The sequence below is a fragment of the Festucalex cinctus genome, chromosome 12 (genome assembly GCF_051991245.1).
Source record: "Festucalex cinctus isolate MCC-2025b chromosome 12, RoL_Fcin_1.0, whole genome shotgun sequence".
NCBI classification, from domain to species: domain Eukaryota; kingdom Metazoa; phylum Chordata; class Actinopteri; order Syngnathiformes; family Syngnathidae; genus Festucalex; species Festucalex cinctus.
Genome location: NC_135422.1, coordinates 17616299 through 17630145, shown reverse-complemented (window position 1 = coordinate 17630145; position 13847 = coordinate 17616299). Strand labels below are relative to the sequence as shown.

The 13847-nt window shown below is 34.3% G+C and overlaps 1 protein-coding gene across 20 annotated transcripts in view; it reads left to right on the top strand.

The window, feature by feature from the left end:
- syne1b (spectrin repeat containing, nuclear envelope 1b) overlaps window positions 1–13847 on the top strand; it is a 167890-nt gene that overhangs the window by 147498 nt on the left and 6545 nt on the right. For 18 of the 20 annotated variants that reach the window (XM_077539645.1, XM_077539660.1, XM_077539659.1 and 15 more), the window contains 11 exons: window positions 28–219; window positions 1170–1518; window positions 2879–2947; window positions 4377–4474; window positions 5506–5635; window positions 5771–5982; window positions 7709–7909; window positions 8055–8183; window positions 9761–9973; window positions 11165–11260; window positions 13188–13246. In XM_077539645.1, the coding sequence (XP_077395771.1) occupies window positions 28–219; window positions 1170–1518; window positions 2879–2947; window positions 4377–4474; window positions 5506–5635; window positions 5771–5982; window positions 7709–7909; window positions 8055–8183; window positions 9761–9973; window positions 11165–11260; window positions 13188–13246 (1748 nt within the window). The remainder of the gene's footprint in view (window positions 1–27; window positions 220–1169; window positions 1519–2878; window positions 2948–4376; window positions 4475–5505; window positions 5636–5770; window positions 5983–7708; window positions 7910–8054; window positions 8184–9760; window positions 9974–11164; window positions 11261–13187; window positions 13247–13847) is intronic. The other 2 variants (XM_077539653.1, XM_077539662.1) reach the window with 2 other exon arrangements.

The following is a 13847-nucleotide window of genomic DNA, read 5'->3' as shown; positions in this document are numbered from 1 at the left end:
ATCCGAACAATACTGTGTATCCCGCAGTCGTTCCAGCAGGAGATCTCGCTGACCACGGCCAAGATCGAGGGCATCTTCCACCAGGGCGAGGCGCTGATCGAGAAGAGCGAGCCGCTGGACGCCGCCGTCATCGAGGAGGAGCTGGAGGAGCTGCAGCGCTACTGCCAGGAGGTCTTCGGACGGGTCGAGCGATACTACAAGAAGCTCATCCGCCTCCCCGTAAGCCCCAATCAACATTTGTCGAGACATAGATAGATATAGTAGATGGAGAGATAGATGGATAAGAATGCATGAAACTATATAGAAAATAAAATCCATAGATGTTTTTGAGGGGGCGTTTGAAATATATATACCAGAAAAAAATTATCCCGTCTTTTTTTTTTTTAATGCACAATGAATCAAAATAAAATGTAAGCACACAAAAAATGTGCCCTATTTTTGAAAGTTTTTTTTTATATTTTTGTGACCAAAAGAGAAGGATGTTTGCAAATTAGAAAATAATCTAAAAAATATATATATTAAAAAATAAAAAAAACTGGAAAATAACAAAAATTAGGCAATCAGAAAAAAATATATACTGTCTTTTTTTTGAATGCACAATGAATCAAAATAAAATGTAAGCACAAAAAAATATTTTTCCTATTTTTTTCGTTTTTTTTCGTTTTTTTTTTGTTTTTGTTTTTTTGTTTTTTTTTGTTTTTTTTAACTATCTGGAAAACTCTCCAAAATATAGAAAATAAAATTCTTAAATGTGTTCAAGAAGGATTGCAAAAATAATCTATAAAATATATTTTTTTTTAAATGGAAAATAACAAAAATGAAGCTAACAGAAAGTATTGTCTTTTTTTTTTAAGCGCAATAAACTACTTTGGCACGGTCTGTTTGCATCTTGGTGCCATGAAACTGTGTGTTATTAATTTATTATTAATATAATTTTACTTACCTACTTAAGATATTAACTTCATTAATTAATTAATTAATTAATTAATTGTGTGTTATTTTGTTTTACCTGTCTTTACTGCATGACGGATTTTTATTCCATGTATGCAGCGATGGTCATTTGAAAGTGCTTTATAAATAACGTTGAATTGCGCCAATTGCTCACAGATTTTTTTCCTGTTGAACGTGTCATCATTCCGCGTCCATTCATCTGATTCATTCTCCTTCAGCTGGCCGAGGACGATGCCGAAGCGTCCCTCTCAGACCGCGAGCTGGAGCTGGACGAGCCCGGCGACCTGTCTGGCGACCTGTCGGGCCTGCCACCGTGGAGCGAGCGCCTGGGCGACGGCTTCCTGTCGCCGCTGCCCTCCTCTGGACGCTCGGCGGCCTCGCTGGCGGCGCAGCTGCGGACGGAGCAGCGCTCGGGCCGGGACACGCCGGCCAGCGTGGACTCCATCCCGCTGGAGTGGGACCACGACTACGACCTGAGCCGGGGCCTGGAGAGCGCCGGCCGTGCCCTCAGGGAGCAGCAAGGCGAGGAGGGAGACTTCCTGCAGCGGCCCGCCTCCGCCTTGTCAGGTCAGCAGATGCCCACGTTGCCATCTTAGATTCCAGTTGACCTTCCTTGTAGGCCCTGTAAACTCGTTGCTAAATGAGTTTTTGATGGTGTTATTGCGTAATCACATAGACTGTTTTGCGAAGGAGTACTACTATGAAATCTACGTAATAATCATTAAAAATTCTTAATTTAGTTTATCATCAGGGTGGTTGTTATTTGAAAGCCAAAAAGTGACATTAGTTCACTTGGAATTGTATCAGTATGGAAAAACATAATTGAATATATCAGCACCATACATCCAGTACTAATGATGTGTCATTTTCAGGGTTATTTAACAAAAAAACAAACACTAAAATTCAAAAAACAATTTCGGTAATGAAATAAAATAAAACAAAAGTACTTTTAAAAAATAAAAAATAAAAAAATAACTAAAACTAAAAACTAAAACTAATCCTGAAACTAATTAAAACTAAGCATTTATTAAATAATTAAAACTAATAAAAACTAACAGAACCACTCTGAAAACTAATTAAAACTAACTAAATTTAAAAAACATAACTCAAAACGAAATAAAAACTAATTAAATGAAAATTCTAATACAATATTAACCCTGGTCTTTTGATACTATTTCACTTAGGGCTGCTCGATTATGAAGAAAATATTAATCATTTATTCATTCGGTAATAATTGAAATCACGATTAGGACGAACATTTGTTTTTTTGGCCTAAAACAAGAAAATGTTTAAACGTAAAAAAAAATATTAAGACAAGCACATTTCGTTGAAACACTTTAATTATGTTTTTTTTTTTTTTTTTTGACCAAACAGGATTTTTTTTTAATTACTTGTTTTAAATATTTTTTTTAAGAGTGCTACTATACACATTTAAAGAACTCAAAATTAGTATTTTTTTTTTTTTTTTTTTTTACAATTATGCCAGTAGAATAGAGTTTATTTCCCACTTTCTCTTTTTTTTTTTTTTTTTTTTAAATATATTATAAGCAAAAAAACAAAAACAAAAAAAACCCGTAGTTCATTCCTTTAACCTGGCCATCTTGTCGCATCACTGGGAATCTGTTTAGCTGTTTAGGAATGAAATACTGCCCTCTAGTGGATTATTTGTACAGCACATGTATTGCATAATATACATCTGGCTTTTCAAAAAAATGAAAAAAAATAATACTGATGGGAGATAGGCCTCAGAAAGTCAAGTATCATATATGATACATTTGGCATTACTAGTTAATGATTCAGAAAGCAAGATGGCAGCGTCATGGCCTCAGCTGAGCCCCTACAGCGTCAACAAAATGGCGGGAGGGTCAACCGTATAAAATGGCCAGTGCTGAATGTGTGTGTGTGTGCTTCATGATGTGTCTTCCAGATGTAGTGATCCCAGAGAACCCGGAGGCCTTTGTTAAACTAACCGAGAAAACTCTGAGGTGCTCCGCTGGTAGGCAACGTGCTAACAAACTTGGCATGCCTCGCCTCCGGGAATAACAAACTCACTGGCGCCTTTCGTAGATTTTCACCACTTTTGGATTTGTGTTCATGTCCACTGTCGGTAACTGATAGCAGCACTTTTCTAACACATAGGGGGGCTCTATTCCATTTCTTTTGGTCACCTCAATTCGAAAAAAAAGCTGTGACCTCACAGAAATGGAGCCGAGCCCAGCCACTTCTTTCTCACTTTGCTTTGTGTGCTGTGTGGCTATAGACCTTTTCACCACCGCGTCACTTCACGTCACGTCACGCATACTCACGGGTGGCAAAAGCTTAAGTGTTCTCACGGTCAACAAACCTTTGGATTAGGAGTGTGACAATATGTCGATATCGTGATACTGTGTTACTTTGTCTCCTGATAGATTGTCGATACGTCTACGCAAGTATCGCGATATTTGTAGTTAATATACAGCCACTATACTCCATTGTTCATTACTTTATTGAGCAATTATTTGGCCGGCCACTAGGGGGAGTGCCTCATAAGAGTGGCGGAGAAATGGGCGCAAGTCTTCAGGCGAAGAAGACATCACCCAAAAAAAATTTTCTTATCATTTTTATCTAATATATATATTTTTTTATATGTGTGTGTATATATATATATATATATATATATATATATATATATATATATATTTATTTATTTATTTATTTATTATTATTATTATTATTATTATTATTATTATTATTATTATTATTATTATTATTATTATTATTATATGATTAGTTTTATCGTGGATTTATTACCTGAGCAATATATCGATAATCGTGGTATTTTCATATTGTGAGATAATCGTTATCGTGAGCCTTGTATCGCATATCGTATCGTATCGTATCGTATCGTATCGTATCGTGAGGTTCCCATCCTTACTTTTGGATGTTGTTTGACCAAGACAGTGTGCTATAGAGCTAACGTTAGCTAGCAGGCTAGTCGTTACGGTTTGCTAAAGTACTCCAAAGCAAACATGTTATTCAAAGCTGTGACGAAATGTCTTCCACAAACTCGATGATCGGTTTACGATTGTCTCTGTTTACGACCGCCATCTGTTTCACTTCAAGTCCCTTTTCTGCCACCCGGAAGTACTCAGGCAAATGGCACCTGCAGTGTTGTTTACAATCACCATGAAAAGGTCTATAAAACCTCTTTGCTTGTTGTGTTCCCTCTTCTAGTGGCAAAGCGGTTGGGCAGGTTAGCGTCACGTGATCTGTGTACAAGCTTCCGTCCACACAGTGGCCGGGTGATGCGAATGATTTTCTACTTGCCTCACCTGTGTCGTGTCCCTGTCTGGACGGACGGCACCTTTCACTTTGGATCTTTTCACACAGATGTATTCTCAGTGATGATGTGATGATGAGTGTATGTGAATCATTTTTGTCCGCAGGAGAGGTGGCCTCGTCGGACGTTCAGCCGCCGCACGCCGACAGCAGCCGCAGCCGCACGTCGGCCGCCGTCGACCTGGATGCCTCCTACATGGGATATGTATGTTTGGTTTGGTTGGAATTCATTTAATGATTTTGTTTTTATGTTTTTTTTATTATTACTTACTATTTTATTATATATTTTTTAGGTTATACTGTATTAATAATTTAATGAAGCAATTTGTTTGATATAATGATTATATTTTTCTATTTCTGTATGTATTGATTATTATAAACAACAAATATTTAATAAATATTTCTTTTTATTTGCTTTTTATTTGTTTTATTTTATTTGCTTAGTCAGTCAAATAAAATGTGCATAATAATGTATATTACATATTTTTATTGTTTATTAAATATAAATTATATTAAGATTTAATAATAAAATATCACAGTTGTGTCTAATAATTTTGAAACAAAATATGTATTAGAAACTTATAATCAACAAATATATTACAAATATTTATTTTTATTGTTTTGTTTTGTTTTATTTTATTTGCTTAGTCAGTCAAATAAAATGTGCATAATGTATATTACATATTTTTGTTGTTTATTAAATAGAAATTATATGAAGATTTAATAATAAAATATCACATAGTTGTGTATAATAATAATTTTGTAACAGTACGTATTATAAACTTATTATTTAATAAAATCATTATTTTTGCATCAAATAAATCTACGTAATATATCATGTAAAATAAAATAGTATTATAATTGAGTAAGATGTTTTTATTGTATAATTTATGCTAGATGTTGTTTTGTTTGTTGAAATATTACATAAAATAATTTATATATTGTATAGTAATTTATATGTGTGTATATATATATATATATATATATATTATAATGAAGTAATTTATTATAATGTATTTTTATTTTATTTTAAAAATTTGTTTGTAAAAAATATACCAAAAATATACCAATATACTTCTTTGTATTAGTCATATGTATTTTGATTTATTTTTTCATATTGATATTATATACTTTTTGTGTATTCGTGTTAAACCACCATATTTTGACTTATCACTTGAAACGTCTGTAGTAGTGCCGCTGTTTTTTTTTATTTTTATTTTTTTGCGTGCGCTGCAGATGAGACTGCTGGGCGAGTGTCGCGGCAACATCGACACGGTGAAGAGGATGGGCTACGAATTAAAAGAGGAAGAGGACACGGTGGCGGCTGGACTGGCCAATCCCAGCGGCTCCGAGTCCCAAACGTCTGGTGAGTCACGCAGCATGCCGACAAGCGGCCATTTTATACGTTTGTTCTGCTTGCTGCTGCTTTCATTAAAAAGACCGTATCGGTCGGGCCCGAGTTGTCATTATCGATGACTTAGTGGGGGTTTTTTTGCCGCAGGCGTGATCGAACGCTGGGAGCTCCTGCAGGCTCGGGACCTCAGCAAGGAGATTCGCGCCAAGCAGAACCAGCAGCAGTGGCAGCAGCTCAACTCGGACCTCAACAACATCCGCACGTGGCTGCGGGAGGCGGGCGACGAGCTGGAGCAGCTGCGGCGGCTGGACCTCAGCACCGACATCCAGACTATCGAGTTCCGCATCAAGAAGCTCAAGGTGGTTGTTTCAACGTCTGGGTGTGGATTCGCGCCATAATCCGCAACCGTTGAAGAGGTTTCATGCAAAAGGTTTCTTTAGGTCTTAAATTAGAGGTTAGAGTCCACCAAAATAGAAGAATGCCTCTGATGCATGTGCAGGAGTGCCGGTTAACGCATTATCAAGTAATTTAACTACCATATTACATAAACCACAATGGAGGAAGGAGAGAGAGAAAAAAAAGGCTTCTAGCTTTAATAACACTACATTAAAAAAAAAAAAAAAAAGAAAAAAAGAGAAAGTCCCACCACATTGTGCAACTGCAGGAGGTCCGCAAATGCTATTGTTATATTTATTTAAAAAAAAATAAAAAAAAAATAAAAATAAAAAATATATATATATATATATATATATATATATATATATATATATATATATATATATATATATATATATATATATATATATATATATATATATATATATATATATTATTATTTTTTTTTTTTTTTATTTATTTTTGTTTTTTTTTTTGTTGTTTTTTTTTACTCATTGTGGGAATGCTGAAGCATTCTCACGTTATTGTGATTTTTATTTTCCACACTTTTCTCCCCCATAATTTCTTAATTTATCTCTCCATTTACTTCATCAGCATTCCGCATGCATTCAATTCTTAGAATTCAAAAATAAATAAATAAATAAAATCTTAGCATTCAGCTATTAGCATTCCGATTTCAGCATTCCCACGCAATATCTCCAGAAATTGTACTTGGTCTAGTTGTAAATTTTTTCCATTACAACTTTGATATATGTCAATTAAAAACGACTGCCTTCATTTTCATTTTTATTTGAAAAAATATTTATGCTCAGTGAAGTCTAGAAAGACGGCATTTAAAAAATATTATTAAAGAAAAGTAGTTTATGTTAAGGGATATTTGACTCATTGAGCCATTTTTCAGCAGCAAAAAGTCAATATTGTGTCCAGAATTAATTTGGTAACATTATTTTTCATGTACGATTAATACCTTAAAATACTAATTTTTCCACTTGCTGTCATCTGAAGATGACATCACCTGCACCGAGGAAGTAGGTAACAACCAATCAGGGCTCAGTTTGCTGACCAAACCCAGACAACAGGTGAGGGACCATGATCGGTCGTTACCGACTTCCTCAGCACAGTCGACAGTAAGTGGGGAAATTTAGTTTTGAAAGTTATTAATTGTACAAGAAAAATCATGACATTATCAAATTCATTCTGGAAAAAATGGCTCAATGAGTTAAGTATTAAATACAAATAATTATGGTTAGTCAGAAAGGTTGTCTTTATTTATTTATTTATTTATTTATTTGTTTTTCCATAAAAGCAATCTTTATTTTTAAGTATCAATGCACTTTCAATGATATGGCAAAACCAGGTGTCATTTTTTATGTAAAGCAGGGTTATTGCCATTATCTGCTAAATGTAAGTATTAAAGTAACTTGTAATCTTACTTAGTTACTTTTAAAATCAAGTAATTAGTAAAGTAAGTAAGTTACTTTTTTTCAAGCTAGTTGGATTGCTGTTGACATAAATACACGTCCATACCTAAACCTGAACTGAAGAAGCCTTTTGGTTTCATGATGGAACATCTTCACAACAAACAAAATAGTCGAGTTGCCTCCATTCAAACCTTTTGCAGAAGCCTAAGTTGAGAACGACTTGTTTACCCTCCTCCGAGTTTTCTTCACCGGCTCCGCTTGTGTCCAGGAGCTGCAGAGAGCCTGGGACAAGCGCAAGGGCATCGTGCTGTCCATCAACCTGTGCAGCGCCGACTTTGTGCACTCAGACACGGACGAGTCCAAAGAGCTGCAGGCCAAACTCAAGGACATGAACAACCTGTGGGACAAGATGGCCGCCTCGCTGGACGAGTGGAGGTCCTCGCTACAGGGGGCCCTCATGCAGTGTCAGGTGGGGGGGGGCATAAAATTTGCTCAGTGTTTTTGTGAACAACGTTCTGAGGCGCAAAAACATATTAAATGTCATCAGGAAATAAATATTCAAGTTCAGATGCCGTACGCCATTTTGAAAAAGCACCTGCTGATCCCCAAAACAGGACTTCCACGAGATGAGTCACGGTCTGCTGCTGTGGTTGGAAAACATCGACCGCAGGCGTAACGAGGTGGTCCCCATCGACCCCATCCAGGACAGCGACACCCTGCAAGAGCACCATAAGGCGCTTACGGTACGCAAATCCAGTCGGTGTTTATTCTCCAGGGGGAATTCCTCAACTTCAAAGCAGGGTTAATATTATCGTTTTGGAATTTACATCTGAGTTCATTTTTTTTTTTTTTTTTTTTTTATTTAGTTCGTTTTGATTATTTTCTGTTAGTTTTTTATTAGTTATTTAACAATTGGTTACTTTAATTTAGCTTAGTTTTAGTTAGTTTCAATATAATTTTTGTTCTTAAAAAAAAAAAAGTATTGTGTGAAAAAGTCAAGAACGCAGAATTGTCTCCTAGGAACGACATCATCTGACAGTGCTTTTCTATTGGCTGCTGCTAGATGACATGATTTCCCTGTGAAACACTTTCAAACTTATTCCGGTTAATATCGAAATAAAAATGCTTAAAATCACATTTAAAATCAACCCCTAAGGCTCATGTATTAAATTAACTCATTCACTGGCAGCCATTTTCATTGAAGCAACCCACTTCACTCCCAGGTGTTTTACTGGATTTTGACTGATTTTGCAAGGCCCACAGAATATTGTGTTCTAGTGCTATAAAAACATGAAACATACCACAAGAAAGATTAAAGTCTCTTCTTTCATCAGGATGAAAAAAAGTATATTTTATATTATATTATATATTTAGTATTTTTCTTAGAATATAGCTATGTTTAGGGGTGTGCCAAAAAGTCTCTTCTTTCATCAGGAAAAAAATTTTATTACTATTAATTTCAGTTTTGCATCATTTAGCATTAGAATATAGCTAAGTTTCATCATTATTCACAAATCTGTTTAAAACAGTGGGGAAAAACATGGCCCTGGTTGATATGTTATACCCTGCTGCCACCTACTGGCCGTTTGTGTAATAACTACCATTGCATTCTCTTCAGTTCAGAGGCAGCATCAAAGACTTCTTTATGCTCTAGAATTAAAAAAAAAAAAAAAACATAAAAATGTTTTTTATAAATACGTCTTTGGGAGTATGGTAATGTTTAAAATAGAACGTATTTATATGTTTTTGGGAGCAAATTAGTTAATTACCAAAAAGCTCAAATGAAAGATATTTTCGCTATAATTGTAATTAGTTTTAATTTTAGTTTTTTAAACGGAAAATGTAGTTTCAGTTCATTTTTGTTTTTATTTTATTTTCCTTTTAAAAAATGTTTTTTTTTTATTTTAGTTATTTTGTTAGTTTTCATTAAATAAAATAATAAAATAATATTTTTATTATTTTTATTTATTTTTTGGCTTCTTGAGACTTTTTTCTCTTTTTTTATCTCATGCTAGACTGGTCTGCCAAATTGTATGTTTCTAAGGGAAATAATTTTCTTTTCCTTCCCCCCCCCCCCCCGAGAATGCTCCAAGCGACCTGTCTCTATTCTGTCATGTGTTCTTAACATTTTTTTTTTTTGGGTGGGTCTACTCATGATAGACATGCCTACCAAATGCTTCCAAGACAAACTGGCTTTAAGGGGGTGAATTATTTATTTATTCATTTATTAAATTCTTGAAACATGTCTGCCAAATTCCGTTCGCTTTGTTGGCTGAATTAAAAAAAACCTCAATATCCACTGTGACGTGCGATTTTGCAGCAAATCCGTCAGGAGCTGCTGGACTCTCAGCGGAAGGTGGCGTCGCTGCAGGACATGGCGCTGCAGTTGCTGGTCAACTCGCAGAGCGGCGACTGCCTGGAGGCCAAGGAGAAGGTCCACGTCATCGGCAACCGCCTTAAGCTGCTGCTGAAGGAGGTCACCCGGGACCTGAGGGAGCTGGCCAGGATCCTGGACATGACCAGCAGTCAGCAGGTACATGAACTCCTCGCGACCAATACGCCAGAGATTCACGTGGAATGGATGCTTTCCCTTTGCAGCCTGTTCAAATGCAAATTGCTATTTTCAATTCACTATTGTTTTACATTTACACACACACACACACACATAGCAAACTCACTACGGCCAAATAAACCTAAAATAAATTACAATCAATAAACCATAATTATGTATTTTTCTTCTAATCTTTTTTTGAATATTTTTATACTTTTAATGCAATATTTGTTGTATTTTGATCCATCTTTTTCCCTAATATGTTTGTCTTTTATGTCTCATTTTTGTATTTTTTTAATTTCCTATTATTTTGGTATTTTGTTTGTATTTTTTTGTATGATATAAGTATTGTTTAGCTAATATGTTTTCATTTTCTAATACTTAAGTATTTTGCATGTAATATTTTGTATATTTAGTTGTAATATTTGTGCAATGATTTATCTAATGCTATTTTGTTTCTATATTTTTCCAGCTAATATTTGTGTATTTTTTTTTTTTTTACATTTGAAAAATTCTAATCTTCCGTTTGAAAAAATATTATTATTATTATTATTATTATTATTATTATTATTATTATTATCTTAATATTTTAGTCTTCTATATCTCATTTTTGCATTTTTTAATTTTCTATTATTTTGGTATTTTGTTTTTATTTTTTAAAATAGATTTTGTATGTTATAAGTATTATTTAACTAATATTTTTCATTTTCTAATACCTAAGTATTTTGGATGTAATATTTTGTATATTTTGTTGTAAAATCTTTGCAATATTTTATCTAATTTCTAGATTTTTCCATCTATTATTTTTATATTTTTTTGTTACATTTGAAAAATTGTCATCTTACGTTAAAAAAAACAAATCACCTTATTATGATTATTATTATTATTATTATTATTATTATTAATAATAATTTGTATACTTTGGTAATTTGCATCCTTGTTTTCTATGTTTTGATTTTTTTTCTAAATAATCTTTGTTGCCTGTTTTTTTTGTTTTTTTTAAATGAGCGTCAGTGGTACAAAATCAGACAAATTGATCATTTTGCAGTGGTGTCAATTTTATTTTATTGTTTCCAGAAAATAGTTGTATTTGTATTCTGCGCTTGTGTTCCCTCATCCAAGCTTTTTTGTCCGGACTGAACTTGAGCGTGTCCGTCTTGTGTTTTTCCACAGGATCTGTCATCTTGGTCATCTGCCGACGATTTGGACACGGGATCTGGATCGCTAAGTCCCGCCTCGGGGAGGAGCACTCCGAGCCGGCGGCGATCGGTAACGTATTCGCCTCCTTTTCCCGTCCCTCTTCAATTCCACCAGGACCTTTTGCTGCAAGAATTTTAGTAGCCCCTTTCACACAAAGTTTCCAGTAAATTTTACTATCGAAACTCTAACAGGACATCAAGATTTTTTTGTCCTCCAAAGAAAAAGCTGGGCAGTGTGAAAGGGGCTATCGATTCCCATAAAAGTAAAAAAAAATAAAATAAAATAAAAAAAATCACCCCCTTCCCATGCCGAGATCTGTCCTCAAATATTCTTCCGCTCCTCCATCTATCCTCTCTCTCACTTACCGTGCATCCTATCCAAGAAGAGAGAGCCAGTTTTCTCTTATTTTTCCTCCCATCATACCTTCAGGTTACCAGAAAATCTTTCCCATTAACCTTTCCCGGAATTCTTCCTCCTGTAGTTTAGATCCCGGGGAATGCCGCTAAATGTTTGCTTTTTAGTGCAGCAGATTTGCATTCATGAGCTGGATAATAAATGGACCTTTTCACCACGATAGCGATTGGACTTCCGGGTGGCAAGAACAATAAAAAAAATAAAATAAAATACTCAGAATTTATGTCAAGATTCTTAGTTTTGCAGATGCATACGTTGAATTTAACTAGACTTTTGCATTTGTTGATTTTGCTGTGTTTCTGGTTTCTGAAAGCATTCAAAAATGAATTATGCTATTCGGCTCATGATACTTTATGACGTATTATTGTGTGAAAGATTCTGCACATTTCGGATCGGCTGTTACATGTCAACGCCTTCTTAAAATAATCGCCCAAGTTATTTTTATTTTATTTTTTTCAGATTTTTCAGGGTGCACAAAAATCATGCATCATGAAGAGATGATTTAGGTAAACATAATAAAAAAAAATGACAGGCAAATATCTTAAGAGGGTGATGATGTGCAATGTAAATAAAAAAAACATTTTGAAAAATCAGGTTTTTGTCATCGATTTATCAAAATATATATATACATATATATATTCTTGCCAAAAATGACTCATTTGAAAAGGGTGACGATGTGCAATGTAAATTAAAAAATATATATATAATAATTTTTTTTAAAATGTAATTAAAAAAAATAATAATTATTGCAAAAAAAAACGACTTGGCCAATTATTTTAAGAGGGTGACAATGTGCAATGTAAATTACAAAACATTTACAAAAAATAAAAAATAAATCAATTTATCAAAAAATATATTTTTTTGCCCAAAAATGGCTTAGGCAATTATTTGAAAAGGGTGAAGTGCAATGTAAATTAAAAAAATAAATAAAATATATATATATATATATATATATATATATATATATATATATATATTAAAAAAAATCAACAATAATTCTTGCAAAAAAAATGACTTGGGCAATTATTTTAAGAGGCTGACCATGTGCAATGTAAATTAAAAAAAAAAAAAACATTAAAAAACAGAGCAGGTTTTTGTCATCGAGATATATATATATATATATATATATATATATATATATTTGACTTGTGCACTTATTTTAAAAGGTTGATGATGTGCAATGTAAATTTAAAAAAAACAAAACAGGTTTTTGTCATGGATTTAGTTGAGGTCAGTGGTAGCCAATCATTTTCTGCTACCCGGAAGTATCCTAGCGCCTTTTGTTTACAAACGTAACGAAAAGGTCTTACAAGCATGCTGATGCTGATGCTGATGCTGATGTGGTCTTCACATGAATAAATGAACATGTTTTTTTTTTTGTTTTTTTTTTGTTTGTTTTTGTTTTTTTCTGTGGCCGCTCGCCTTTCATTGTCACTTTGGGGAGGGACGTCAGTGTCATCGGTGGCTTCTGTCTTGATTTGCCTGGACTGAAACTTCTTTTCTTTTATACCTCCCTCCCTCCCATACCCCCCCCCCCCCCCCCCCCCATCCCCCCTTCTACCAACCCGTTCATTGCAAACAGCGGCGGGGCAAATGTAGTGTGTCACAGCGTGGAGGCCCCGTGAGCGGTCCACAGCACAGGTACATGGTTCTGTTGGTTGCTAGCGCACATCGGAAGATGATGGAAGGCGCACGGATTCGAGAACAGACTTTCCAAATATCACGCATGGCAAAATTGTCACAAGAGGTTTATACATTGGCCTTAATACTTGCAGTGGAATTACACACAGTAAAAACAAGCATTAGACCAAAATAGATATATTAGCTGTTTAAAAAAAAAAAAAATAGCGTGACCGTGAACCTTTAGTCTGCGATTCAGGCGGGGTAAATAAATGTATGATGTAACGAATTCATTTCAACGTACTTCCTTGACAGCAAAATGCCACCAGATGGCACCGAAGCAATGCAAAGCAATTAGTAAATAAATTGTTTTTACAGCTAATAAAGGGTGCTATCAATTGGAAAAAATAAAAAACTGCCAATAATAAAATTTGAAAATGTTGAACCACAAATATGCGAGGGTGCGTTGTAATTTGTTTACCCCATTAAAAAAAAATAAAAATAAAAATGTCTTTTAACAGAAAAATACATGTTCACTGATTTTTTATTTTTTTTTCCCTCCCAGTTTTTGGTAGGAAAAGTTTTTTTTTATTTTTTTTATTTATTTTATTATTTTTTTTTG